The 27,746-nt window shown below is 44.0% G+C and overlaps 1 protein-coding gene across 1 annotated transcript; it reads right to left on the bottom strand.

Annotated features, from left to right (window-relative positions):
* Window positions 1-286: 286 nt before the first annotated feature.
* On the bottom strand, window positions 287-27,692 carry POMT2 (protein O-mannosyltransferase 2). Its single transcript, XM_054161995.1, has 21 exons — window positions 27,411-27,692; window positions 26,703-26,787; window positions 25,146-25,250; window positions 23,944-24,052; window positions 22,849-22,957; window positions 20,985-21,144; window positions 18,720-18,826; window positions 16,880-16,962; window positions 15,637-15,746; window positions 13,688-13,754; window positions 12,807-12,876; window positions 11,275-11,353; window positions 10,194-10,345; window positions 8,150-8,241; window positions 6,960-7,036; window positions 5,776-5,847; window positions 5,502-5,561; window positions 5,186-5,291; window positions 2,685-2,825; window positions 1,970-2,084; window positions 287-1,404 (listed from the first exon to the last, which is right to left on the bottom strand). Exons 1-21 carry the CDS (start codon window positions 27,653-27,655, stop codon window positions 1,299-1,301), a joined length of 2,250 nt encoding a protein of 749 aa, XP_054017970.1. The 5' UTR covers window positions 27,656-27,692; the 3' UTR covers window positions 287-1,298.
* Window positions 27,693-27,746: the final 54 nt, after the last annotated feature.

Below are 27,746 nucleotides of genomic sequence, written 5' to 3'. Positions count from 1 at the left end.
GGGTTCATGTTGGATGCTGCAAGGTAGCAACCTTGAGATGTAACAAGAAATTGAAATTGGGAAAAAGAGTAGGAGATGGACTAAAAGGGACAGTTACAAAAACAGACTAATGCAGGAGAAAGGCACCTGGTAAACAAGATACTGCTTTCCTGGAACAGGTGGATTCAACATCCAATAGCTCTGGACATTCACTAGACAAAGTTTTTTCCTGGCCTGACTTTCCTCAATGCAGTAATTTCACGATCAGCCATCTATATGAGGGTTGCTAGAATGGTGTGCAGATACTTTAGCACTGACAGCTAGTTCTGCAGGTGCCACATTCGCAAAGATAAGGCTTTCCCCCCTAAAAGCACAGAACTGGCACTGGAATAGCTGGGATCAAAACATGAATGACTGGCAGCTGTCTGTAAAATTCCAAAGCCATCATTTCAGTCTCCCATACAGCCCCAAGAAGCTGGTCTTCACAGCATACTTAGGGCAGAAAACAAATCACCTGCTATTTCCACCACAATTTCCATAGCAATTTCAGACAGAACTGCAAAGAAGCTATGAAGTGCTAGGCTGGAACAATCTGGCTCTGAGCTCAGGCCTGCTAGGTGACTGTGATAAATGATTAAAGGTGACTAGAAAGCAAGGCAGTATACAGGGATAAACAACCTTCATCTCTGTCTGCAAAGGGCCCGTGAGACAGGCAAGGCACAGTGGCTCAGGAGACTTCAAGCAGGCTCCTTTCAGTCAAATGTTTTAAATTCAAAGTCAGAACATTAAAAAAATGGTAGACAGCAGGGCAGGGTAGAATGGAGGTACCAAGATACTTACATGAAGCTTTCTCAAACCTCACCATAAGGATGGTTGTTCATCTTGATAAAAATCCTAATGTCTCAGACACTGTCTGGCTCTCAGACTGAAAGATGCTTAGATTACCAGAAGGAAGACACACACACATGCATGACAACCATGCAACTACCCACAGTCTCCAACTTGTACCCATCTGACAGCTAGAATGCCACTGCTGTCTGATTAATACATATATTGCTCAAAGAACAGAGATTTAAGTAGTCAGTTATCCAGGAATCTAAGGATTCAGAGTATGAGTCTTTTCAAGAGGACCTTCTCATGGTCATCCTCTGCATCTTCCAATGCAGGCAGTGCAAAAGCCATAGCAACAGGGCTACTACACCCAGAGTTCTCCATTGAGAGCACTGTACAGTCACACATCTCCAAAGCACCAGAATCAGCCTGACATGCAGCAGATCACATGGTCCTCATTTGCTGTTTCCAGGCTCCCTTTGCTGGCTCTAGAACTCCCAGGAGTCCATCCACCGGAGCCCTGCCATGGGGCTGCTAGGGTCAGAGGCCATGGGTCCTATCATCCCATAGGACAGAGGATGGAAGAGGTAGAAGCTGTGGAAAGACACCAAATGTCCATCAGAAACTGCACAGTTTTTCTGTCTCAAGAACACTGAAGGAGATTAGTCCACAAAGATGTCCTATGGGACCTTTGTTTTTGGGCTACTCTAAGCTCCATTGTGGACCTTCTAATCTCTGCTGAACACAGTTCCATCACAGGTGGTCTTTTATCTTACAAAGCAACAGCTTGTCAGAAAAGCCATCTCTGAAAACCAGAACAATGAAGAATTTGCCTGTCCTGGAAGGATGTGACACCACCCAACACTGGGACTAGACTCAGAAACCAGTGACCTGCGGGGTTCAGAGGAGAATACAGCATTCAGACTGAGTGCTGGGATAAAAGAAAGATTCCCTGCAATGGAAAGATGTTGTATAATGCATTACTGGTACACAAATGCTGAATCTAATCAAATTCTAGGAGTTAAGATTGGGCTTGATGATGTCTGACAAGTTGAGCACAGAAGAGAGACAAAGACTAAGGATAATTAGCAGGCACTAAGATTTCCATTGAGACAGAAACTGTCACACATTCAGAAGAAGTTCAGCTTCCAGTGCTCACCTGTACACAATGAGCAGGATCAGTGTCAAGAACCCCCCTCCATATACTTTTCTAGCTGTGGTGCTGGGCAACAAGAATCCAGCACAGAACTTCAGTAGTGCGTCCCAGGTGATTCCTAGGAGAAGGAAGAAGTATAAGTCAGGAGCAATGAAGAATCTGCAATGCTCAGCACAGACCAGGATGACAAAGCATTATTAACACCAAAAAAGCTTGTAAGTTTCAAATCCATTTATCTTACTAACCTCTAGAACTGCAGGTATTGTTTTTGTATCTGTAGAAAGTCCTTTCCCTGTGCATAAATGCAAAAGAGATCTGGGGCCCAGCATGCTAAATTGGTACAAAAAAGCCACTGGAACAACTACCAAGAGTGAATGATAAGCACACATGACAGATAAGTGGGGGCAGCAAACAACAGGAAGTAACTTGTAACAAAGCACACGTACAAACAGTGACACAGCAGACAACAGGAATCAGGTTTCCAAATTTAAATGCCCTAAGCACTAGACATAACTGCCTCTCCATGGTGGTTAACAGAAAAAAGAAGACAATTTGGCAATGCAAGCTGCTTTATGAAAAACATTTTGAATTAGTCAATGTTTTCAAGCACTTTGCATAAGCACTCAGAAAACCTGTTAAAAGTAACTAAATAAATAACTGGTTAGCCTGAAAACAATCCAGTTACCAGAATTGTCTTCTTCCAGACTCTAGTATTTACCTGTCAACATGCTGGAAAAAAGCATGGCAGGAAAGTAGTGGTGGAAGTAGAGAACTCGTCCCATCATAAAAAAAGGGAGGTAATGAAGGAGCCAGCCCAGAGTGATCTGCCCTCCGCCACGCAGCACAATTCTGGCCAGTTCTGGAACACAAATAAACAGACCTCAGCAGAGAAAAACTCAACTACAGTTCCTTATTGCAAGCCTTATCACAAACAAGTAAACTCAGCAGATGGTTATCTTTGCAGGAAGTCATGTACTGGTCTGAAACTGCTTCCAGCTTCTGCAGCATCCCAGCTGCGCTCTTTCAAAGCATAAACACTTTAGGAGAACAGTTAGCAGGCAAGATATGCAAAGTTCTAGGTCTCAAAAGACTGGCAGATGACTGACTGATCCTGCTCTATGTTAAGACTGAACTTGCAGTTGCTCAGGACATACATCAGACTAATGACATCATTTCAGTTTCTGATGGTTGTGAATTCTCTCTGCAGCCATAAGGCTACAGGCATCCAGATCATCATTCTTCCAGCCTCTCCTGGAAAGAAAAGTTGCCTATCTTTCAGAGCCTGGAGAAGGGACCAGGAGCTCTGGTGTCTGCATGCAGCTTAGCAAAGAGCTAATTGTAATTTCACATCCCATTTTAGAATTCACTTCCCGCAGAGAGAATGAAGCAACCATTGATATAATCTGGAATGGTCAAACTATCAGTTTCTAGGGTTTGTGGAAAGCTCCACAACCCTGGCACTGGACATAATGAGGAATCATTGCATCTCCTGCATTTGCATAATCATAATTTCATATTTTTTCTTGCATAATGTGCTTTTCACAAATACCAGGAAATATTTATCATTTTAAAACACCACATATATTACAGCAATACAGAGCACAGGCAGAGCTTGAGAGCAGGGCACTGATGCAGCTGGTCTGTCTCTCTTCCAGCCGATACAGGGAGCAACTTGCAGTACTTCTGTTGGAAGATATGCCCAGTTCACTACCATAGGAAGCTCACACTCTTTTCCTTGTGTCCAGCTTTGAGGCCTTTAATTTTCAGCTCTGGGGCCCTCAAGACAACAAGGGATTGGACCTGATGGAGAGGGTCCAGAGGAGAGCCACAAAAATGATGAGAGGGCTGCAGCACCTCTCCTACAAAGACAAGGACATTCAGCATGGAGAAAAGAAGACGCTGGAGAGACCAACTAGCAGCCTTCCCGTACCTGAAGGAGGCCTACAAAAAAGCTGGGGAGAGACCATTTACAAAGGCATGCAGCACTAGGACAAGGGTCAACAGTTTTAAACTAGAGAAGGGTAGATTTACATTGGACATTAGGAAGAACTTCTTCACCGAGGGGTGGAACACTGGAACAGGCAGGCAGGGGAAGCAGTGGAGGCCTCATCCCTGCAGACATTCAAGGTCAGGCTTTATGGGGCTCTGAGCAGCCTGACCTGGTTTGGGATATCCCTGCTTACTGCAGAGGGATTGAACTAGATGACCTTTAATGGTCCCTTCATGCCTAGTGCATTCTGTGATTCTATGACATTGCTCAATAATCTAAGCTCAGTGGTTTCTTGCCCTTGGCAGATAAAATCCTGCCACCCACACACTTTCAAGGCGCCTGCAAAAGGCAACTGTGAAAAGGAAGCCTGTTATCAGTAACCTATCCGAGGTAATTATCTCTACTAGAAAACACTTCTTGGAAGCTTGCAAAGCAGTGTAAGTTAAAAGACATGGGGCCAGTAGATTTCTGCATCAGTAAGGTTTCCCTGACATGTTTTATCACTTTCTCTTATTGTGAGACCCAGATGGAATAGAGTCTTTCCAGCAGCTTTACATCTGGTCATTTCTGGCTGAACTGACAGCAATTGTGGCCAGCATCCTGAGCAGTCCATAAGAAACTCCTGTGCTAGGCTGAGTGATAACATATCGGCTACTGACTAATCCAAGCCCTTGTTTCCTGCAAGAAAATAAAGCCACAAAAGCCTACTGAGACCAGGACCTTAGGGTCACCTTAAAATGCCACCTTATACCTATCCAGCTCCAATCTCTCCAGCAATGGAGTGGTAAGACTTTTGATGGGCCACTGATCACATTTCCTGCCTGTGAGTTACTTTCAGAGCTCTTCTCTGTGGCTAAGGAGGTGTATCAGGGCCCTTGCCAATCTGAAGATTTCCTATCAAGTCTTACAGGCCTAGGAAATTTGACAACCCATCGGGAATGGCCTGCCATGTAAAAGTCAGATTTATTCATCAGAGTGATTATTTCTGGTATGGAACCTTTGTTAACAGTCACATCATTCATGCTATGCTTTCGAGGCATTCTACAGCTCAGTGTTTTGTACACACAGCTGCCTTAAGTGTAACTTGTCCAACCTCCAGGGTTTCAATACAACATACAAAGATCTCTGTAACACAGGCAGCAGCCCAAGATGAGCTTTCCTGTATTGGCATACCAGGATGTTGTAATAGGGATTCTATAGTGCAGGAGGGATAGGAAGACTGACCTCACCTTTGAGCTCAGGTGTCAGCTGGACGCCTCTCTTCAGGGTAACTGCAGTAGAAACTGCTATCAGAAGATATAATCCAATGGTGACCAGATTTAGCCACCAAATCACCTACACAGATAAAAAAGGGAAGATTTAGGACTTTAGGCTGGACACACGTGTGTCGAGAGCAAATGAAAAGCTACATGCAAGCATAAGAGTACAAGGAGAGAAACAGTGAAAAGGAGGAGGAGGAGACAGAGAATTGCTGTCATTGGTAGAAGCAAGACTAAGCTAAAACTTGCTGAGCACATTGGCATGGAACCTCCCACTCCAGCTTACCGGGTTTCCCAGCAAATACACCCGAAAATCGGTCTCATTGACGCCAGAAAAACGCAGGCCCTGAGGAAACAGACCAGAAGAGGGTGAAATGGATTTCCAGCAATCCAGTTTGCATTTTGCACAGTGTCAAAGGTGAGGCAAATTCCCATCCATGCAGCCAAGGTGTTACAAAATAAAGCTGACAGCGCCTTTAATGAAATTAAGAGGTGCTATGCTTCAAGAAGCATAACAAAAGCACTAGAAAACAAAAAGGAAAGTGGATTAATCAATATACCTGGTAGTTGATGGGCCAGTGCCAAGGCTTGGATGTAACTTCATTGTCCTTTGGTTTGAGGCCACTGTTTCCCTACAGGTAAGATAAAATTTAAATGAGCAGGCAGTTATGACGCAAAGCCTGCACAGAAATGTCTGAGTACACAAACACACGGGAACACTCCTCCTGAATAAAGGCTGGAGATGGCCACAATGAAGACAATGAATGCTTCAATATTACTGTGCAAGTGAAAATGTTCTTTGGGCACCATTAGAGGCACCATTCCCTCAGGTCTCTCTCCTACAGCTTCTCTGTCACTGAGGACACGTTGCATAAGCAAAACCTCTTTGTTCATTAAGAGACTACTTCGACAGGTTTTCCTTCACACTGGAAAAAAAAAGCCTCAGAAAGATTATTTCCATGGAAACTCATGCAGGTGCTTCCTTACCTGAGACAGTATTATCACTGGTTGCCATGGAAATGCTTAGCATTAATACTAATTTGTTTGACTACCTTCTTTCTCTTAGGAATCTGAGAAGAGCTTCACAAACAGTAGCAAATAAAACCTTAGACTCCTTTCTGCAGAGATTAACTCCTTGTTTTTCAGACAAAAGGTGGAAGCAGAAAGGCTGTGGCCAGGAGCACAAAGAACAATCATGGGGGAAAAAACCACAAGAGCAGTCCACCTCAAAAATATTACATCCAGCTCTTCTTTTGATATCAGGGGTAAATAGGGAAAGCAGAAAATTCAGCACCTTGATTCAACTTAAAAATAAAATAAATCAGAAGTTTTTGATTTTCAATCCCAACATGTACTTAAGTGTCTGTTCAGCTAGTTTTCCTGAGTGGCCAGGATCATATCCTCCTGCCTCACAAAAATGAATTTAACTTCAAAACCTTCTAGTAGGGTAGGGAAAATTTCCAACTCTTCTTTGTGAAACCAAATTTCAGCAGCGGAGGGATTGCATAACTGTAGCAAGATCACACCAACAGCAGAGCCAGGCATGAAGCCCAAGGCTTCCAAACTTTGGGAAGATTTAGCTGCAAGAGCACTCCTCTTTCTAATTATAAAATCAAGTAGGCTGCTGGGGTATGTAAATTCTGCCCTAGCTTGCAGCCACCACCAAGCTACCTAAGAAGATGCTGTATCTTTTTGATGCAAGAGCGAACAGGAAGAAAATGATAACCTAGTATCAATATCTTACCCGGATCATAACCATGTGGGATTCCAGCAGAATTTCTGCAAAAGAGGGCTTCAAAACATCCAGGCTGATATTGGGCACTGTAGAAAAAGAGGAGAAAAATAAAGGCTAGAAGTCTGTATGGTTTACTTTTATTTGCCTCTTTCACAATAAACTCTCTCCTCCTGTGCAAATCTTCCTCTAGCACTTCTTTTAATTACCTATCCAGTTCATTCATATTCTAAACACAGAGGCTTGCAGTCAAAAGTATCCCCCAGTTAATTTTACAACTGATGTAACTCCTAGATTTCCTCCTTTACTTTCAGGAGCAAAAGAAACAGATAGAAATCCATGAAATAAACAGCTCTGTATTTATACAGCTGAAATTACAGACATAGGCTGCTGTTTATCTGCAAATGAGCCATGAGTGTGGGAACATAAAATGCATTACAATAGAAGATTAAATTCTACAAATTGACAGCCCAGGATTTCTCTCCTTTGGTTTGCATACAGTTGGCTCTGAAAGGATGGAGAACAGCAGGCTTTTTAAGTCAGAATTTAGCCCAAGTCATCTGCAATTCATGGAATGAAAATGGTATCAAATAATTCAGGCCAAACGAGGCTGTTACACACATCTCACTCCTGGATAAGGCTGCAAGGCACATTTGTCATTACTGGTAAACTTAGCTCTCTGTCACACTTCTATTCATTTCTTGATGGTACTGCAAAGCCATCATTTAGCATGACCCTGGTAAGAAAAGGCAAAAAAGATTCCAGCAGAACTGTGTGGATCCTAGCTTTTTTGTTTTGTTTTGGAATAAATCACTCAAGTGTATATCACATACTCACACTGAGGACAGTAATCCCCAATTAAACCAATGATGTTCCAACCCTGACTGATACTATGATACTATAATAGCCTTTACTGCAGTGCCTATAAAACTTCACACCTTTATTGCCTATGAAGATCTCAAAGTCCTTAGGAGTCCTTACACTTCCATTACACTCACAGTATGGTTACTAGCTTACAGTACAAATAGTGAAGCAGAAAAAGGCCATGCACCTCTGAACAACTGGCCCAAAGTCAGCAAGTCTGTACTTGATTTGGGAAAGAGCAGACAAATCCCAAACACTGAATGCCAGTTCTTGATGTCTGATGGCTCATCCTTTAACAGCAAGCCAAGTTTCACTCTCAAAGGAAATAAAGAACTCACGCTTAGGGTTGATGTGATCTTCAAAGTTCCAGAGGGAATTGGGAGTCTCCTTCAGGTATGGTGTGCAGGTGACTTCAACTTGCTCCCAACCCCTGAAGAACAGTTAACTTTGGGCATTTAAGCTAAAAAAAACATGTCCATGCAGTGGGATTTTTGAAGATGATGCACACTGACAACTAGAAACTGTACTTCAAGTCTCTCCAGAAGAAAATCACCATCATTAAGTCAATTCATGCCTAAAACAACGGTATTACAGAAACAAAAGAATGACTACAGAGGGTCCCACCAACTGCTCATTCAGTCTCTCTTCCTATTCCTAGCAGGCCATGCCAAATACTTAAGGAGAAAATGCACCGAACCCTGCAGTAATGTCACAGATTAACAAGGAGTTTTCTGCTCAGCAGGCTTCACCACTTCGTTGTCTGTTGGACAGTGACTACTCCCTTTTACACTCCTAAAAAGACATAGAAGTATACTCTATCCATCCTTATTTGCAGTTAAAAAGTATTTTCTCCCCTCAGATCTTAATATCATCAATACTTTGAGGCACTAACTTCTATTCACAGAGTGCATTTGTGTTAGGGAAAAAGGAACACTCCCTTTCTTGAATGCTATTGACAGAGGCAGTGATTTATTTCTGGGTTTAAACCAACCACATTGGTTTTACTGGTAAAGTCTAAATGGCACTGGCATTTCTGACCAGGCAATCACCAGAGGTATCTGCCTGTGTGAGCAGCATCCACAGGATTTCTTAGAAGCCCTCTTTACTCTAACACAGTGATGGGAAACCTAAGCTAGCAGTAATGGAGGCTGCTCTGGAAACAGAAGCAACATGAGCACACAGCCTGCTGCTTCAGGATCCATGCTAGCATCCCACACAGCACAGCTCTGCAGATACAGTGGATGTCTCTGCATATACCTCCTTTTAATAATGAAGACATATCATTTAAGGATATCTTAAATCCTGACCTCTGCTAATAGCTTGTTACTGTTCCCCTTGCTTCAGATGTTGCATGCAAAAATGACAGATGATCTTCCAACCACAAAATAAATTAGTGCCAATGAAAATTAATTTGGAGGACTATGGTATGGGAACATCATGAACTGCCTCAGTTTCTAGGAATTGTTGTGAATCCCAACCAAAAAATGGGCCTTGAAGAACATGTCTGCTATCCCTTCCTGGACTTAGTAGATGACAAGATCTATACCTGTGGTGCTTCCCCCCACCCCAATAGGATGGGAAGGAGAAATTGGGAGTGCAGTGCAAAATCCAGTGGGTTGAGATAAGGAGAGTTTAATAGAACAATACAAAGAATGAATGAACATCAGGAACAGAGAGGGACCTGGGGGTGCTGATTGACAGCTGCCTAAACATGAGCCAGCAGTGTGCCCAGGTGGCCAAGAGGGCCAATGGCATCCTGGCCTGCATTAGGAATAGCGTGGCCAGCAGGAGCAGGGAAGTCATTGTGCCCCTGTACTATGCATTGGTTAGGTCACACCTTGAGTACTGTGTCCAGTTCTGGGCCCCTCAGTTTAGGAAGGACACTGAGACAGTACTGTGAAATGAGTAACAGCAACAGTAAAGAAGCGATACATAAAAATGAGCAAGGTAAAACATGACACCAAATGCCTGCACCCCACTGAACCCTGCGTGCCCAAGAATTGCTTGGACTGCCTGCCCCAGCCCCCCTTACATAGCTGGCATGAGGCTGCATGGTATAGAACACCTCACTGGCTGGCTCAGATGTGTCCCCTCCCAACTTCTGGAGAGAATTAACCCTATTCCAGCCAAAATCAGGACAAAATCCATGACGCCCTTGGCTCTCTCAGTAAGAGATACCATTAATCAGAGCTGCTCTGTAGCAGACTGCATAACCTTAACCCAGATCTTCCCCTCTGGTTTTATTTTTAGTACCTGCCAGCGAGTTTTTTGTTCTTTTGCAGACCAACACTTGGAGGAAAGGTGGATATTGCCTAGTCTGAAAGTACCGTTGAGCAAAGGAACACGCCAGCAGAGGTGGAGGGGGGATTACAGGCCATTTACCATTTTGGCAGAGTCTTTCCAGAAGATCCCAATATACACCCTGTGGCAACATGAGTTAGCCTGACTTGACTCCGTAGGACTTTGATGAGCTTCCCGGTCCTTCTGCCCACCACTTCAATCCGCCAGAAATCATTGGAGTCTCCTGATCCATTCTATCATGCAAACATACAATAGGACCAAAAAACCAAACCAAAACCAGAAACACAAACAACCCAAAACCAACAACCACCACCACCACCCAAAAATAAATAAATCACCAACTAGAAGATGTTGAGGATTAAAGCCCTGCAAATGGGAACCCTCTAACACTCTAATAGTGGCAAAATTAAACAAAGAAGTTCATAGAATCATAGAATCAATTAGGTTGGAAGAGACCTCAGAGATCATCAAGTCCAACCCGTCACCACAGACCTCATGACTACTAAACCATGGCACCAAGTGCCACATCCAATCCCCTCTTGAACACCACGCTGTTCTTGCTCAGACTTCACCTAACATTTCCCATCAGGAAGGGACAATTCTAGACAGGAGCAACTACTCACACGTGCATTTTGTATCTTGCCAACCTTAAGTATTATTTTTTTCCTTCCAATTCATATGTGACTGTTGCTCAGTGTTACATTTTCAATGGGATTAACTTGGCTGCTTTGCTAAAGGAGTTTAGGCAACAGCCCCTTGCATTTGAAAATTCAGCCCTCTAAGCAGATTTCATTTTCATGATTCAAAATTCTGTCATCATTCTGTCAAAAAAAGGCACTTGTCTATGTGGCAAGGCCAAATATATGAAATAATACCTGCCAGAGAAATGTTCAAGGTTGCTTAGTTTGGCGTTTCAAGCGTTGAATGTTGCCAAAGGTAGACTGGCAGTAAAAGCTTAAATCTGTATTCACATTCAACAGACCTTAAATATGAGATGAACTGCTTTATGGTAAATCAGTTTTTCCTCAAGTATGGTTGATATACATTTATTTATTATTTATTTAGTTGTTTTTAAAAAACCAAAACCAGGAAAGACTCCCTTGGCATAGTATGAACCCTCCCCCAAAGAAGGAGATACTGTTTTATCCTGCCATTCACTTACTATTCCATATCCAGTGACCTGGAAATGCTTCCTTGTCAGAGGAGCCTCGTGCTGGTGACTATGAAGATTTCTAGAAGTTCTGAAATAAAAAGGCAAATCTTGGTTTGTTTTTATGTTTCAGTCAATTTGGGGTAAGAAGTTCGGTCTGAGCCATTCAGAGAGCTGCCAGTGCTCTGATCACTGAATTCCAGATGAGAACAGGGCAGGGCAGGACGCAGCCTTAACAGCAATGGGCCACAGAGTGAAACTACCACTTCCCACCATGAAAGTCTGAGCTTATGCCACATGGGGCAGTGCTGGAAAAGGAGGACAGCATGAATAAATCCAATCCTCAAGCTATAATCCACCACCTCCAAGTGGAAAAGACATTGTTGATTATGAGGGGGTTTTTTAATTACAAGTAAAGGTGGGACTAACAGTCCTCTTCTTAGAAGAAGCAAAGCAAGATCCTGACCTCTGTTGATTACCAGTTTTCCTCAAGGGGAAAGATTGTACAGCTTAGGCATAGATTTTTTCTGAGGGCAGAACCAGGGGTCCATTAATATTAGCACAAGCTGTGCATGACGCAGACAAACAGCCTACTGCTCTAATGAGAACTACTAATTGGGGAAGCCAGAAAAGTCTGACTCTATCCTGGTCAGTCCTTAGTAAAACCACTCAGACAATGAAACACTCCCACCAACAATGCAGCTGCATCCAGCCCAGCCTTATCTGCACAGGAACCTTCTGCTCAGGCTGGATTAGGTTCATATGCAAGGAGACCAGAGCCATCTGCTGGATTTATTCTGCAGCACCACAGTTCCATCTCCCATTCTAGTCAAGACCACATGCCTATGAAGATTCTATCACCTTCATTCTCCTATCTTTGGTAGTAAACCCCACAATATTAAAATACTTTTGATAACTTAAGCAACAATTTGTGAACACACAATACTGAACACAACGTGACATGATTTCCAGGCTCACAAGTTTAGAGCTTCTGTTTAGAGCTTTCTGTTAAGAAATCAAAGCTGTAACAGCAGAAAGAACTGTAGCATAGTGACATTAAGCCAGATAAAGATTAAATATCAAGCCACTAGGGCTTCCTTTCAGGTATTCCCTGAAGGCATCAGCCAACATTTGTGCTCAGAGTGTTTCACTGCTGTGATCTCAGTGCCGTCAAGAACTTCAGTGGGTGGATACTGCCTATACCCATAGGACTAGGACGTGTGCAGCACACTTACAAAAAAACACCACACTCTATTTGCCTAGAAAATTCACTGAGTTGGCACAAGCAATAGTATGAGGGTTCTGAAATTGCTTCTTTGCAGGAGACTTACCCTTAATACTGCACAGTATGCAGCTGAAAAGTCATCCCTCTGCTGCTTAGGTAGGTAACTCTAATGATGGTTCTGTTAAGTTTAACACCCTTCAAAAGATAAACCACAGAAAAAATTTCCACAAACCCCACACTGGAAATGCAGATATACAGATACCTCTGTCACAATCTATTCAACCATGCATCTTCTTTGAATCCCAGAAATGATCCTTACTCTTTGTGTTCCAGACGAATAATATCTCCGTGCCTCACGAACTCCACGGGGCTCAAGGGGTCTGACGGATCTGCCAAAGGAAGGCAAGCTAATCACATCAATGCACTGACAAACATATCAGGGTGTTTGAAAGTTCCCTCAAGCAGACAAGGCAAACTAATTTGTGTCTGCTTCAAGCCTGGTGTAAACAACTGCTCTGGTTTAATGACCAGAGGGCTACTCCAAAGAATATCACCCGCAGGAGCACACCCTGCTCCCCTTACATAAAGGGGATGCCTGCTCAGGCTAACTGAACACAATAACTACATATTTCTATTAACTATAAAATTAGCTTTGCAACACTGATGATAATTTTGTTCCATTTGCATTTTTGTTGTTTAGCCAGTTCTTGTTCATTTTTACAAACACAAGCTTCAGGTGAAGAAAGGAAAACTCTGCCAGATCAAATATGCCTGAGCTACACTATATGATATCCTAAAACAACAAATGTATGTACAAACCACAGATCTCCATGTTCAGCACTCTTGTCACAGGCAAATATCCATGCAAATCAATCAACACAAGAGAGCAGAATGTACCAGGACCCAGTTTTTCCAGGGCCCATAGCCATAACAATAGATTGCATAAAATATTAACTGAGTTCAGATTAATTTCCTCTCTGTTATTTGCAGCCCTACCTAGCTGAAATGTTGTCAGTGAACAATCTAGAGGTAAAAAAACAACAAAACCACAGCAGACACAAAGAGCATTAATCAAGATGGAGCCAGGTTACTCTTGTTCTTCCTCCCCTCCCCCTTGCATCCATGCCTTGGAGGGAACTCAAGAATATTCAAGTGAAAAACTGAACCAGCCTTTATAAAAGCCATGTTACTGGTTGTTACCTGCATCTGAATCATGTTTCTTTATAATCCACAGGTTATTCAAATCCTTATGCAAGTAGGCAGTGACCTGAAAGCACATGAAAACTTGTTTTACCAAACAGGAAAAAGAGCTGGGGATAGCAGACACACATTTGCCAGCAAATTGCACCAGTAACACAGAAACCTCAGGATGATTTTGATGATAGTGATCCCTTTCATTTGGTGTATAGCCTGGACACTCCGAATCACCACACTTACTGTCAGTTCACATGCATGATGGGCCTCCAACCATACAGCCTGACCTCCTCTCACCCTACAGCAACAGGCACAGATCCAAACCTCAACTCTTTGTATAGTCACTGACCAGTTGAGGAGATGGAAACAGCACTGGCTTTACAAATGAGCAACACTGGCAGAGACTGACAACAACTGGCTGCCTGTGACAACCATAATAGTTCTGCCAGAAGATCTAGACAAGGTGAGGATTTAGGGATCAGCTGTTAAAGTTGCACATGCTATACAGCTGATCCTAACTGGCCTACTCAGCCTTACACGGAGTAACTGCTCCTACTGCTACCATGGCAGGGCAGGTCATCTGGCCCCAAGGCAACCTTCCAAAACAGCATGAGGAACTGCATCCACTTTGCTCATTCTCCTCTTCCAGCAAGCAGCAAGCCCTCCTCTGTGGAACTCTAGCCCAGCCTCAGATGTGTGCCTCCCACTCAGGTGGGAGCAGATGGCCTAGTGGGTGGGTGAAAGGCAGAACATACAGGGATGTCTGAGGCAGAGGGGAGAAATGGAGAGCTGGTGGTAGAACATCATAACTTGAGGTTATACCATTAGAAGGGAAGGGAAAGGAGGAGGCAGAGAGAGATTATTACCTCCATTCTTTTCCTACCTAAATCTCCTCCAAGTTCTGAATTCTCTTCCCCTCTCCACAGCACCCAAACTCTCCAGCTCCTTATCCCTGTCCCACCTACATAGTAGGCATCTCTACCCTTTTCTGCTTAGCCTCAAGGAAACTCCCACCAGTGTCCTCTCCCTTCAATGCTTTTAATGTCACAAAGCATTTTCTCTGCACTTGAATAGTGCCTATCCTTGAGCCAGTTTTGGTATGACACCTCCATCCACAGTAACCAACATGAATGCCACACAGAGAATTGGTTGGGAAGAACAGCAGGAAAAGGAGACCGAGACAGTTTGCATTTCTGAAACCTTCCTCACTGAAGAGAGGTAAAAAGCAAACCCTTGTTCTTCCCTAGCAACTTTCTTTCATGGAGCTCAGAACAATTTTTAGACACTGACATGCAAACTGCAAAACACATCTTGGGAAAGGTGCAAGAGCTGAAAAGATATGGGAAGTTTTGATGAAGATGGACAAAAAGTTAAGAAATTCACTTCATCTTTGTACTGCTTAGTTAGTGATAGTTACCTGACTTCTGATTTTCACTTTATCACTTGTTTAATCAGAAATTCTTAGAGGTCAGATAGCTTTGTTATGGCTAGCTTATGAATGTACAGATATCTAATTTAATGAGCAAAGCCTCACAAACTCTTCAGTGACACAGGCGGAAAGCAAGGCTCCAAAGGGGAGTAATTCATGTAAGGTAAACACAGCAATGAAACCTATAAGGTATTTGTTTTCAACATAAGTTTTATAGCCTTACTTGAGGTAGCAAAAGCATTTTCATTATGGAAGATAACTCTGAAATCCTCCTGGCCTCCATCCATGGAGTGTGGTCATGCTACTACAATGAGGCCTTGTTGCTGTAAGTCACCTCTCTGGTGCAATGTAGTAGACTGCTTTCAAACATCATTTCTACTCACACTTCAAAGCCAAGTGCAGAGCTGAGAGGGTGACAGATGGTGAGTAAATACATAGCTCCTGTCACAGTGACCCTGTAATGCTAAGCGGAGTGGGAGTTAGTCCATGGCTGTAGTCAGAGGCAGAGCTCCTCAAGCACACCAACCTGCTGCTGGCGAGCCCCAACCCCCTCTGGGTAGAGGTGCCAGTGGGAGTGAAGGTATCCCCCTGCCATCCGAAGGTTCTTCATTGTGACCACAGACCCATAAGCCAAGTCTACATAGGAAGGAAGGAAGGAGGCAAAACAAGCATAAGGCAGCTCTCCTATAAATATCTCCCCCAGCTAGTCTGCAGCACTCTGATTAGGCAAGCATTCTCCTGCTCGGTTTTGATGACAGCTCATTTCCTGTTTGACACATCACTCTGCACAGCTCACTGCAATTTTACCTTCCCTCCCCAACCAAAATTCATTAAAGCTGTTACATAACATTTGGCTGAAGCACTGAAAATTCTCCCACCTAGTTTTAAAATTATCAGAAGAGCTAGTTCTTTTGTATGTAATTTTGGTAATAAGAGGTTTGAGATAACTTTGCATAGGAGTGTGTGGTCAGATTAAAACATGACCAAGTTTGAAAAGCATGTCATTGATTTGAAGCACTCCACTGCTGGACCCCTGGAGCAACTGAAGAGGCAGTGGAGGCAAGCCCAGCTATGGGATAGCAGAGCTGATTCTCTGGCTTAAGATACCTTCCTTCACAGCCTGCCAACGCCAATGAGAGAACGTAGTCTGGGAGAACAGACCTGATGCTCTCATAGTAACAGCTCTGGAGCAGGGGCCTGCCAAAGAAAAGCTGAAGTAATCAGAAAGCTAAGCCATCTTAAAGGCTCAGTAGCTCCTAGCCAACCTCAGCATTAGGGAACAACCAGAGAGCCATCTGATTCATATGCATGCTGAATATAACATATCTGAAGCAGGAGCACTGATGTGTCACAAAGGAGTTGATAGTCTTCATTTACACATCTTTTGAAAACAGATCCCACATCTGAGCACCTATAAACCCCAGGTAAACAGGACAAATCTATTTTTGTTCTCTCAAGCACCATAAAGGCTAAAAAAAATAACAAGATGCATACATACAAAGCTGTCAAATCCCTCAAAATAGCATCTTTCCCTCTAGAAGGAATATGGTGAAACAGCTAGTGACCATGTCTAAACATGGTGTTATTTGCAGCCTTCTTCTCTTCTGCTGATACATAAAACTGCACAGAGGAACAGCATGAACCTGACCATGACCATGAAGGTAAAATCTCAACTGCCTTGCACTGAGTCACAAGGAGACCTTGTTTTTATTTAAACTCCCACATACACTGACAACACTCAAGAGTGGTTTATTTCTTTGGACACTCACGTTCTGGAACAGAGACATTATGCAGATTGTTCCCAATCAGCTGGGACTGAAATGCTGAACTGAAGAAACCATCTCCAGGACCACTACAAAAGAGAGCAAAGAAAGTGACAATTCAAAGTCTGGCAAAACTGGCATACAAAGCTCTGTCATGCATTACCACATTGTTTTTACAGAAGAAAAGACAGAAGGAAGATGACAAAAATAGACAAGGCATCAGAAGAATGACTTTAGTGCTCCCAGATGCACACACCTCTAATTACAGCAGACAGTCTTCACAGTATCACAAAGGTTGGAAGAGACCTCAAAGATCATCGAGTCCAACCTGTCACCACAGACCTCATGACTAGACCATGGCACCAAGTGCCACATCCAATCCCCTCTTGAACACCTCCAGGGAAGGTAACTCCACCACCACCCTGGGCAGCCCATTCCCCAATGATGAATGACTCTCTCAGTGAAGAACTTTCTCTTCACCTCGAGCCTAAACCTCCCCTGGTGCAGCTTGAAACTGTGTCCTCTTGTTCTGGTGCTGGTTGCTAGAGAGAAGAGACCAACCCCCTCCTGGCTACAACCACCTTTCAGGCAGTCGTAGAGAGCAATGAGCTCACCGCTGAGCCTCTTGTTCTCCAGGCTGAACAATCCCAGCTCCCTCAGCCTCTCTTCAAAGGGCTTGTGCTCAAGGCCTCTCACCAGCCTTGTTGCAGGAGTCTTGCAAAATGCTGTCCAGCTGCAAGGCCTTGAGGTCACTGAAGTGTATACTCTCTCACTGCACAAAGCTGACTTTGGAGGTATTCTTATGACAAATAAACTGATCCAACTCTCAGGTTAGATACAAAAAAGCCCCTCTCTGTGGCCCCTTAAGTTTCATTTCTGCTAAGAGGTGAGTAGTAAGCCCAGTTGACTTAATCTCATATGCTGCAATATGGAAAAACATTATTTGGCTATTCTACTAGCTGTTGTGCTCCTTCCACTTGAAAAAAAAAAAAGGCATCTCTTGGTTGCAGGCATTCAGAGAAGAGACCTCCCTTTGGGCACACTCAGGCTTTTTAATCACAGTCAAAGCATTTTCCAGGAATGCAATGCTTTTTGGTTTATTTTAAATCACAAAAAGAATGGTGTTGAGACATTTTCAGGTCCAGGAAAGAAGGGGAGGTGGGAGGGAGGGAAGAAATTTAAGAAGGAGACAGAGAATTTGGTTAGGATACTTGCTTGGCATTTCATAAAGTCTCAAGTTCAAATTCAGTTGCTTGGCCAGAGCAGGGCCACAAAGCTGGTGAGAGGTCTGGAGCACAGCCCTGTGAGGAGAGGCTGAGGGAGCTGGGTTGCTTAGCCTGGAGAAGTGGAGGCTCAGAGGAGACCTTATTGCTGTCTACAACTACCTGAAGGGAGGTTGTAGACAGATGGGGGTTGGTCTCTTCTCCCAGGCAACCAGCAGAACAAGAGGACAGTTTCAAGCTGCACCAGTAGAGGTTTAGGCTGGATGTTAGGACGAAATTCTTCACAGAAAGAGTGATTGGCCATTGGAATGGGCTGCCCAGGGAAGTGGTGAGTAACCATCACTGGAGGTGTTTAAGAAGAGACTGGATGGGGCACTTGGTGCCACAGTTTAGTTGATCAGATGGTGTTGGATGATAGGTTAGACACAATGATCTTGAAGGTCTTTTCCAACCTGGTTAATTCTATTCTATTCTATTCTAATGCAGGAGTCTAAGAAAGGAATTTAGCAAAGACACAGCTTGTGGCTGTGCTTCCAACACTGAAAATGGAGAAATCCATAACCAACAGGCTTTAATTCAACGTAAAGACAAGTGACTCTTCTGGAGAAAACATTGTGAAATACCTTTTGTTTAATACTGTAAAATGAACAGCAAACATAGCTGTGTAGAGGGCAAGCGGGAGCAGGATGAGGCAGAGGACACGAGCCAGTAAATGCTTCCAAAGCATGACCTGTAACAAACACAATCTGGATCAAACAGTGCAGCTGCAGGAACAACTCCACTCCTTACTCCACAGGACTCTGAGCAGCAGCCCTATAGCTGTAGCTTGCCCAACAAGCAAGCTCAGAAGGCTGCAGAACTACCTTGAAAAGGCCTAGAGAGAGATAACAGCTTAGGCAGGCCTCACTGTGCATATCCAAAAGCTGGAGCTGTAGAACCTTGAAATTTCATGGTTTCAGGAGGAAAACAAAACTCAGGCAATAGGAGAGTATAACTTTTCAAAGTACTGAGCATTGCCAACCTTGGCAAAGAAGGTTGGGCACCTCCCACTGGGAATACTTTGAAAACAAGGACTTTAACTTGATACAAAATCACAGCAAGGAGATGGCTTCCAGAAGAGTAAATGTCAAACCTAAGCAAAAAGGAAAATGAAACCCTTTTCTGCCAACAAGTCTCCCTGGACTGGACTCCCTGGAGTCTCCCTGTAACCTGTGCTTCTTGGGGTCCTAGATATGCTTCATTCCCAGAAACCAGCTTACTTAGGCAAGGATGCTCTCACACAGCAACTTCTGTTGCAGCTCAGCCAGAAATTACAGAAAAGTCAGCAGGAAAACCTGTGAGTGTTTCAGCTGCCTCAACACAAAACCTGAGTATTTTATTTAAGCCACTTGAAAAGGTGTTTTGTACACAGATGCTGAAGAAGCAACTACACATTCACATCCTACTGACACTGCTGGCAAATAAACACTGTAAAATACAAGGTGGGTAATAAATAGCTGCAGGAGGAGAGAAAAAGCCAACAAACATTTAAATAGCAAAAAGGCTTTGCTAAATATCCACACCTAACTTCAAAATGGATGAAAGCAAAATATTTATTAAACACTTGCCACTTGGAAAAATGCTGATTGATGGGACACGACAATATTTACCCAGTGGAGAGGCACATGAGCTAACTTCTTGTCCCCTGCTCAAAATGCCTTAACCTCTGTGAAAAGGTTTTCTTTTAACAACAGACATCAATGCAAAGTCAAAAAGGGAGGACACGCATGAAGGACAACATCAAGCAAACCACAACAGTGGATCAAATCAAGCTGAGAATCCTAGAAATCAAATTAGTCTGAAAAACACTGCACATAAATAATCATGAGTAGTTTCCTAACAAATGCAGAGAGAATTTATTCAGGCTTTCAGGGGTTTAATCTTCACTAGGGTGTTGGGGGTTTTGTTGTTAGGTTTTTGTGTTTGGTTGGGTTTTTTAATCTCAAGTGCCAAGGCTGCCAAATGGTTATTCAGAAAGGATCTACCTTCTGGAGTAAATTTCTTTACATATCCTAACACTCAAGGGCTTGCTTCCTCTGCTGCCAGCAGCACAAATTAAATCAGCGTGCACCCATCCTCTGGCAGAAAGCTTAGACATGATGGATTTGTTCCATTTCAAATGCAATTAATTGACTTTGCTCAAGAAGTGTTTCTCTGGAGCTGAAACACTCCATGTTGGCAACCTATATTGATTCACATTTATCAGAGAAAAGAAATCACACAGCAGGAATAGAAAAAGTCACCCCAAACCCCCACTGTTTATGATACAAACAGGACAAACAGTTAAGTGGAAAAAAAATAGGCTTTTCAAGCTTCAGAAAAGGCTGAGATGAGAGAACTGAATGCCTTTTAAAAGATGTGCTTGAACAATTTCTTTTCCTGCTGGTTGCAAGACAGCAAATGGTGAATCAGGTTTCACAGTTCCCAATTACAAAATGCAGTATCTAAGAGGGCTGTAAAACTCACTAGCACATTTCTTGGAGCTTTTAAGAACTAGATCTGAAAACAAGCAGGCTATCTATGGCTGCCCCCCCATCCTCAGGACTGGCTGTGGAGACTGCAAGCTGCAAAGCATTCCTGTGATTCATGATGGACTACAACATGCTACTGCTGTGTGGCCTATGCCCCTGCACTCTCAGCCATTCCCACTGAGCATTTTTAGCCCAGACTGAAAAAACAAAGAAGTAACTAAGGCATTCAATAGGATAGGAAAAAGAAACCCTTTTGCTGTGCTCTTATGACATTACATCCTGCTAAACATGTGTGTTTCTTTTTGTTGCTGTTGTTTTTTCAGAAGTATGGCAATAGTTTTTCCCATTACAACTTTCATCTCAAATTCCTGAACTCACCAGTGACAGGCTGAGGTTCCCCAGCAAGTCCCATAGGTCATAGATTGTGTTCAGGCCAACCAAAAGGACTACAAAAAGGCCAACAAACTTTACCCCCATCGCTCCAGCAAGGTTCACACCAGTCAGACTCAGCCAGAACCACCAGGAGGCAGAAAATGGCCTGCAGGACAGATAGAGCAGGTCAGTAAATAAATGACAGCTGCATGAATGGGCATCTGCGATCAGCAATGTGAACAGCACATCAGTCACCATGCAAAATTACATTCCATCTTCTGAGGAGCCCATGAGCAACAGAAAGACAAGTTTTTCATTAATTTTAGAATGATGGAAGGGTACTGGCTTCAGATAAAGGGTTGTGAAGCCTTGTTACAGGCTTCAGAAGGGCCCAACACATAAGCCTGGGCAGCCCTAGATCTCCCCTTTAATGAAAAGAACACGATAGCAAGTATTTGCTAAAACACCAGTGTGAAGAACATCTGACACATGGAAGGTCTGAAAATAGAAGCAGGACTTTTACTCCATAAAATGCAAACTTATTTCTCCCAGAAAGCTAAGGACATATAGGAGAAGAGGACAAAGGAACAGCCACTTTTCCTAAAGCAGACAGGCCCTAGTAGAAAACATCTATCCAAGTACCAACAAAAACTGCCAGAAAAAGCAAACTCCAAACTCAACCGATATTGAACCACAGAGACAAGAAAGAAAAGATGACAAAATTTAAAATCCTTTCTGACTTCTCACACCTTTGATGCTTGTATTTTGACTAGACAAAACCCCTGTGACCTGCTAAGCCACGCAATAGCTAGAGCTGGCTTTTCATTTGCATAAAATCACCTAGTTTGAAAACAGGATTAGCTCTAAGACATGAAACATAAGTTTGGGTCAAGGCATAAAGAGCTGATCAAATACTGCCCTGTAACTTCGTGCCTGCACTCCCTGGGATATGTGTTGTAGGTGAGGATGGCCTTGAATGGCTCTACATGATGCTGCAGGCTGCATTTCAGCCATGTGTGCTGCAGTCACACTAAGATTGATATGACCTGTTCTTGAATGTTTCCTAAAACCCAATTGATAATATATTCCACATTATTCTAAGCTTTTGTAACTCTGAATTCTGGATGCATTATGGGGAAGCTACTCTGTACAGCCCAGGCACAAAGAAGCCTTTTGACATATCCAAATACCTACAAATCATCATCCTTCTCTGGATGGGTCTATAGCAAATATTGTCAGCAACTTGACTGCTTTATTCAGAAACATCCTGGCTGTATTTCCCTCCAGTTTTTTGGTACCAACTGTTCTATACCAAATAAATCACACTATTTACCTCAGCTAGTAGAATTACCAAATAAATCACACTATTTACCTCAGCTAGCAGAATTTTTCTAAGTACTTACAGGATACAGTCACAAATAAACTGTGTTTCTGCAGCCTAGAGACAAAGTGACTAGTTCAAGATAACAAATGAGTATTTTTGCCACTAAGGAGAAAAGTGCTGGACAGGTTAAAACCATCCTTCCTTCCTCCTTCTCTGTCCTACAGCTCTATACTAGCTTTCCTTCCTGTCAAGTTTAAAAAAGCTTTAACCTTCATTTTCAGGATTTGCAGTTCCATAAATACTATTTCTGCTGAGATTTCCTTTCATGCCAAAGTAATCTAAGTCTCTCATGCTTTACCTTAGCCACTGTACTTTCTCCCCAGTTTCACAAACCTTCCTACTAAAAATTTCTCTCCCCTACCAAATGCTGTGTTCACTTCACATTTCCTGAAACAATCTCATCTCAGCCATTCACCCAGACTACCAAGTGACAGACAAGTTCTCTTACTTTATCTGTGTTTATCTGTGTACCTATCTTTATCTTACCTATCTGCACAGCTGTTACATTTCACCATGCTCAGAACCGCTCCCATGAGGAAGAACATCAGAATGGGATCCAGCAGAATATACTGAGACAGGGTAATACAGCCTGTATCTGGAAAGAGATGCACAATGAGGTCACAAGGTTTGCAGTTCCCCAGTGAATCTAAGATTGCAGGAAGCAAGTTTCCTCAGTGTAGTCAAGACAAGGGGAACAGGGGACATTTCAGAAGCAGATCAGAACATCTCAACTTCTATCTGTGCAACCAATGAAAAAAAGAACACCTTTACAAAGCCCAGGCAGCACAACTGCACCTGCAAAACACCACTTGGGAAGTGCTGCTACCATATTCAGATGGAGAGTGTTGCAGATAGTAATGATCCACCCACTAAGGCACCAGGATGGTGCCAGGGGCTGCTACAGGAGAAGTCATCTTTCAGATGTTACCTACAAGAAGTTAACATGACTTCAGTTATTTAAGTCTCTGTACCTCAGGATCTGTGCGTCCTCACAAATCCCAGTTTGGGTAACTCCCTTTGCAATGTTAATGTCTCCATGGCTCAATTCAACAGGGAGATGTATTCATTTCTTACTGTGAACTCTTCCACAGTAATGCAACAGGCTGTTAAATACTTCTGTAACTCATATGGGAATCACCAGTATTTCACTTGTGGGCAAAATCCTTCCTGACCACCCATCTTATAAAAATCCTTAAACCTGAGGTGCAAGGTGATCCAAAGCTGTGATTACAAAGGTAACAGAAGTATGTCCCTGGAGGTGTTCAAGAGGGGACTGGATGTGGCACTTGGTGCCATGGTCTAGTCATGAGGTCTGTGGTGACAGGTTGGACTCAATGATCTTTGAGATCTCTTCCAACCTTAGTGATACTGTGAAACAAAACTCTCAATTCTCAAGGGTTCCAAGCTTCATTTATTCTATTCTATTCTATTCTATTCATACATATAAAACAGAAATATTTTGCTCTAGAGAAACTCTCTCATTAACATCAATATATTCTGGCTAGCTAACAAAGAGTAATAAACAAATTAAATTCTCTGAACAATTAACCTGATCCATTTTGCTGCAGCAGCAACACCTACCAAAAATAATGATGAAAGCAGTGAGTAAGGCTGCTGGTAGTGACTTTGACAGTTCCAACACTGTGAGGTAGGCAAAGGGAACCAGGCAGGAGCCAAGAAATGCACAGAACTGCAGAAAAAGAAGATCACTGAAGTTATAACCCTCCCCAAGGTGAACATGCATCCCTGCCCTCATCTTCCACACCTGCCAACAGCAGGAGGTATTGCATTATCTGAACGGACTCGCTAAGAACATCAGATAAAAGCCAAATGAACAGAGACATTGTTCAGAGAAGGCTTCTTCTGCTCTGCCAAGGTGTCAGCAACACCTGCTGGTCATTCTCTTGCTAGACAGATACTCATAAAAGTTATGTCAAGTAGGTGCCCTACACATCCACCACACTCTTCACAAGCTGAGAGAATACGAAATCCAAGAACAAAATACACCCACAGGTTACATCTTCAGCAGTTCAGTATCTCACCTCCACTACACAAATGAGACTGAGGATAATCAGAGAAACAAAATAAAATTTTAAAAAAAAGGCATCACAGTAATTTTTTTTTCTTTTCAGTGTCTGGCTCTAGCACTTCTCCCATGTTTGGCTCACAGAATTCTAGACCTATCAATTGCTAGAGACCCAGAAACTAAACCAAGACAATACACCTTCCCAGGTTTTCTTTGTTCTAGGTACAACCAATTTGCCACTGTTTCTTCCTCTTACCCGTGTTACCTGCTGCCAGTTTTATGACTCTTGGTCTTCCTAGGTAGCAGACCAGTCAGAGTTTCAGATACAATTCCACTCCCTAGTCTGACTTGCTCCACCAGCTTACTCAGCTCAGTGTCACTGGTGGTGGCAAACTGCAGGTGGCAGTGGATGATTCTGTTTTACCAAAATCCTTGGCTCCTCAGCAGAGCAGCCAGGCACAATGGAGTGGGCAGAAGCCAAATGTTGCCTTTGCAGAACAGGCAAGATATCCATTTCACTTAGCAGTATAGTCCTACTACTTAGCAGCAAGAGTTGGCCTCAGTAGTCACTTTACTTTCTTACCTGGCCTCTCACAGACAGTCATTAAGGCTTACAATACATCCACTAACGGTTTGCTAAGGAGCTTAAAAAAACAGGCACCAGGCTAAGCAGACCTCTAATCTGATCCAGGAGACAACACTCAGTATGGAAAAGCACAAGAGCTAACTAGCTTGATACTAGCCTGGAGAGCCTTACCCCTCTCATTCCCATGTAGTTGTGCTGCTCATATCTGTCCCCTGGCTTCTGGAAAGGAAATGTACCATCATAGCCACTAAGGTAGCCAGCAAGTCCAATCAGCATCTGAAGAGGAAAGGCAAAAAAAATAAAATGGTCAGGGAGGTATCATTGGAGGAAGAACTATCCAGGCTGGCAGCAGATCTGCAAATCCCATCCAGAGGATAGCTACTTTATCCAGACATAAAGTTTATGTACAGAATTCATATGCATGCATACTGCCCTTTGTCTAAAAACAAAATCAGAAGGGATCAAAAGGACTTTGACCACTGACTATTAAGGATAATGTCAAGAGAAATAGCAGGTGTGAGACAGAGAGAATTGTGTCTCTGTAGATTCTCCCATAGCTTCCTATTACTACAGTTTAAGACAGCCCAGCCTTGAAAGGAAAGTTACTTCTCTGAAGGAGTCCACCTTCACCAACACTATACTCTGTTGCTAGAAAAAGTTATAGATTACAGAATAGCAACTCAGTTGTTTGTGGTAGACATCTCATTCACACATACACTATCACAAACTGCTTGGTTCCTTATGAACTATGATGTATCTCCTCCAAATCATAGAATCATAGAATCAATAAGGTTGGAAAAGACCTCAAAGATCACCAAGTCCAACCTGTCACCCAACACCCCATGACTAACTAAACCATGGCTTCAAGTGCCACGTCCAATCCCTTTTTGAACACCTCCAGGGACGGTGACTCCACCACCTCCCTAGGCAGCACATTCCAAAGGCCAACAACTCTTCCTGTGAAAAACTTTTTCCTCAAGCCTAAACTTCCCTGGCACAGTTTGAGACTGTGTCCTCTTGTTCTAGCGCTGATTGCCTGGGAGAAGAGACCAACCCCCACCTGTCTACAACCTCCCTTCAGGTAGCTGTAGACAGCAATAAGGTCTCCCCTAAGCCTCCTCTTCTGCAGGCAGAACAACCCCAGCTCCCTCAGCCTCTCCTCATAAGGCTTGTGCTCAAGGCCTCTCCCCAGCCTCTTTGCCTTTCTCTGGACACATTCAAGAGTCTCAATGTCCTTCTTAAACTGAGGAGCCCAGAACTGGCCACAGGACTCAAGGTGTGGCCTAACCAGTGCTGAGTACAGGGGCACAATGACTTCCCTGCTCCTGCTGGCCACACTTTTTCTGATGCAGGCTAGGATGCCATTGGCCTTCTTGGCCACCTGGGCACACTGCTGGCTCATGTTCAGCCAGCTGTCAATCAGTACCCCTTGGTCCCTTTCCGTCTGGCTGCTCTCCAGCCACTTCGACCCCAGCCTGTAGCCACACTTGTGGTTTTATTTAAGCCTTTCAAATACTAAGCATGCAATACAGTTTTGCTTTCCCCTATTAGAAGTATTTTCACAAAGAAGAAAAGCTGCACGCTGCGGCTCTGGATGTAAAAAGAAAAGTACTATGATGTCAACATCAATTATGAAAGCTACTGGTTGGTGTTCATCACACCCTTCAGCCAGAGGTAAGTGGAAGACTTTTGTCAGCTTCTAAAACTTGTAACATAAGAGCAGTTTACCTTCCCCAATGGGGGATGGACATCAAAGAAGAAGGTTCGATTAATGTAGTAGCTTCCCATCTTCCCAAAATGAGTTTCATCCCAACTGGAACAAAACAAACAACATCAGCCATTAACCTGATAATACTGAAGGCAGCAAAAAAATCCAGGAAGAGCTTTCTACTCATGCTTTTCATCATACAGAAGGACAGTGTCATACATTCAAAATGAGACAATGTACTAGATTCACTGGGACACCATGGAGAGTTCTTCAGCCATTCTAGGGAGGGTTCCTTTTAAGGAACTTGATATTAGCATTCTAAAACCTCTAGCCTGCCCTGTTGATTCCACTAAGCCTAGAGATGTTAAAAGTCAACTCACACGTCGCCGAACAGCCTCCCCAAATCCCGGTCCCCTCTGTGTAACATCGCGGGGCCGGGAGTGCGCTGGTCAGAGAGCGCAGCCCTTCCCCGCAGCCCCCACTGCCGAGATCCCGCCCCAGCACCTGCCGAGGACGAACACTCGCTCGCCGCCGAGCGAGACAGGGGCGGACGCATGCTTGGAACGGGGCGAAGGCTGGGAGCCTGGGCGCACGCCCCTCCGAGGGGGCCAAAGCCGGCTGTTTCTGGGGCGCCTCCTGGGTGGAAACAGACACCCACCCACAACCAGGCACGCCGCCCGCGGGGCGATGCCCCGCCGGAGGAGCACAGGCTTCTCCCCGGCCCGTACCAGACGTGCGGCGGCTCCGGCAGGCGGTAGAAACGGGAGACGAAGCTGAGGAGAGTGACGAGGGCCAGCGCCGCCGGGCGAGCCGCAGCGGGAGGGGCGGCGGAGCGCACCGCTCCCCCTGGCAGCCGGCGCGCCTCCCGCCGCCGCCGCTGCCCGCTGCGCTGGCCCGCCTCGGCCTGGCCGCCCCCGGCCGGCAGCATCCGCGGGGCTCCGCCGCGCGCAGCGCCGGGCCGGACGCGGCGCATCCTGGGAGACGGAGTCCGGGGCGGGACGCGGGGAACGCCGGGAGATACAGTCCTGCTCCGCCGCGGCTCTCGTAGCCGAGCTTTAGTTGAG

The sequence above is a fragment of the Dryobates pubescens genome, chromosome 5, assembly GCF_014839835.1.
Source record: "Dryobates pubescens isolate bDryPub1 chromosome 5, bDryPub1.pri, whole genome shotgun sequence".
Lineage (NCBI taxonomy): Eukaryota > Metazoa > Chordata > Aves > Piciformes > Picidae > Dryobates > Dryobates pubescens.
Note: the sequence above shows the minus strand (reverse complement) of the source record. Positions and strands in the feature narration are given on the sequence as shown.